Source organism: Dasypus novemcinctus, chromosome 26 (assembly GCF_030445035.2).
Source record: "Dasypus novemcinctus isolate mDasNov1 chromosome 26, mDasNov1.1.hap2, whole genome shotgun sequence".
NCBI classification, from domain to species: Eukaryota; Metazoa; Chordata; class Mammalia; order Cingulata; family Dasypodidae; genus Dasypus; species Dasypus novemcinctus.
The window spans coordinates 61,184,906-61,187,398 of NC_080698.1; the positions used below are offsets into that span (position 1 = coordinate 61,184,906).

General features: G+C 36.3%; 1 protein-coding gene across 1 annotated transcript; it reads right to left on the reverse strand.

Moving 5' to 3' along the window:
* Nucleotides 1–1,204: 1,204 nt before the first annotated feature.
* On the reverse strand, nucleotides 1,205–2,152 carry LOC101420966 (olfactory receptor 14C36-like). The gene has a single exon (XM_004479292.1). The coding sequence runs from the start codon at nucleotides 2,150–2,152 to the stop codon at nucleotides 1,205–1,207; it is 948 nt and encodes a 315-aa protein (XP_004479349.1).
* Between the last annotated feature and the right edge of the window lie 341 nt (nucleotides 2,153–2,493).

Consider the following 2,493-nt stretch of genomic DNA (forward strand, 5'->3'; position numbering starts at 1 on the left):
TCTTTGTAAAGAAAAATGTATGATTCAAGCAAACTATATATATATATACTCAGTGGCTCTCAGTTTCATCACAGACTTGTGCTATCATCCTTTCAGATAATGTTTCCATTACTCCAAAAAGAGAGGGATATATATTTGTGGTGTTTATTTTATTAGCCTTCTTATTTAACATTTCTGATTACCTGCATTTGTTCCTGTGAATTTTTGTTTCCATTTATTGCCATTTTTAAATTCTAATGCAGTTTCGCTCCTACATCCTGATATTGTCAAATATATTTCAATTCCATATGTGGTGAACTAATTCTCTATATCTCTAGAAATAATGGACCTATAAATTGCATCAACAATGAGATGGTTTGTCCATAATTTTAATAAGAATTAGTAAATAACCATATCATATACAGGTAAGTAGGTATGTGAATAGAATTTTGTTGGCAGAAGTATAAATTTGCCATTATTTTGATAAAGCTGATTGGTGATATTTACAAATATGTAAAATCTATTTTCAGTTTTTATCAAATTATTTATTTTAGAAACATTTTCATATGTGAACAAAAATTCAGGTACAATAATATTGAAATTATTCTTGAAACCTTGAAACTTAAGAAGAAGGTTTTTATTGAGAACTGTGATATTTTATTTCATATAAAAGTTGCATTGAAAGAAGAAGATGAAATTCAAGCAGACTTGATTTGCACACACTTGCCAAGTCTCACATGCTTCAACCTCATTGACAATATTTTTGATTTATGATACTTATTTAAAGCCTCATACTGAAGCCCAGTATGCATCCAACCCAGACAACAAATGTGAAAATGTATATGCAAAGCAACATCTGGAGATAAGTGTCTCCTAGGTCATCCACTATATGTGTTTTGTTCCTCTGGTTGTCACACAGCTCTTCAGTGACTGATTCCATTTCAAAACATCACACAAAAGAAAAGACTTAAAAAAATAACACAACTTTCTTTACTTGGCTACTGACTATCTATTAAGTCCCTTTGTGATAATTCATCAACAGTTAGAGTTCAGATTGCTTTACAAAAAGTGTTTTTAAAAAGATCAAAGATAAACAGACATAAACACTGGGAGGGAAAGACCTTCTTTGTGATCAAGGGGGAGCACTAATGAATCCCAGGTAAACAGAAATTCCCTGAAATGCTAGTTTGAGAATTGATTTTTTTTATGATTGAAAAATTCAGCTTCAAACAATTATGCTTTTTCCTGAGTAACGCTTTCTCCTCATAACTCTCTTTACAGCTTCCTTTATCTGCTTGTTTCTAAGACTATAGATGATTGGATTCAAGAAAGGAGGGACTAGAGAATAGAACACAGAAGAGAGTGTATCCTGAAATGTGGGTGAGCTGGAGACTGGCTTCACATACACAGCAGTACCTGAGCTGACAAAAATTGTTAACACAACGATGTGAGGGACACAGGTGGAAAAAGCTTTTCCTCGCTCACCCCTGGTTGGAAACTTGAGCACAGTAGAAAATATGTGAATATAAGACATGATGATGAAGGCAAAGCAGCCACCAGCAATCACCACTGAAGAAATGAAAATTAAAATTTCATTGTTTAAAGTATCAGTGCAGGAGAGCTTCAGAAGAGAGGACAGGTCACAGAAGAACTGATGGACCACATTGGACTGACAGAAGGACAGCCTGAATGTGTTGCCAGTTTGGAATCCAGAGTGGACCAGACCACTGAGTACAGAGGCCAGAGTCATCTGGACACAGACCCGAGGGTTCATGATCACAGAGTAGTGCAGGGGCTGGCAGATGGCCACATAGCGGTCACGAGCCATGATTGTAACGAACAGCAGCTCTACTGTCACAAATGCGACCACAAGGAAGATCTGAGCTGCACATCCAGCCATGGAGATTGCCGTGCTGTCAAGCAGGAAGATGACACATGCCTTGGGGACTGTGACAGAAATGTAGCACATGTCTAAAACAGACAGATTCCTAATGAGGAAATACATGGGGGTGTGAAGTTTCCAATCAAAGGTGATTACTATGACAATGAGAAGATTCCCCACCAGGGTTGCCAAGTACATCAGTAATAACAGCAAGGCATGTAAGACTCTGAGCTCCCACACATCAGAAAACCTTGTAAGCAGGAATTCGGTCACTGTGGTGGAGTTGGGCATCTTAGGAAAATTTCCCTTGGCCATGAAGAGTCAGGCAAATAATCCCTAAGAAACATGAAAGATTCACATGTGGAAGGAATTAATCTAAGCTCATATATTGCCTCACATTAATACATTTATATTCTATTAAAATGTTTTGTCAAGGTTATAACATACTTCCCATTCTCCTTTGGGCTCCCTGCTTTTTACACTTGTCTTCAGAATTGAGCTAGCAGTAAAATGTAATATTTACTAGCTCGTCCATATGTTTGCATCGATTTCTATCATTTACTAGTTATAAAATGTATCTACTGGAAGTTATATATTTGCCCAGAAGATTAAAAGATTTAATATAAGTAATT

Bases quoted from the DNA above. Each gene is read 5' to 3' on its own strand.
- LOC101420966 (XM_004479292.1), bottom strand. From the start codon at position 2,152: ATGCCCAACTCCACCACAGTGACCGAATTCCTGCTTACAAGGTTTTCT.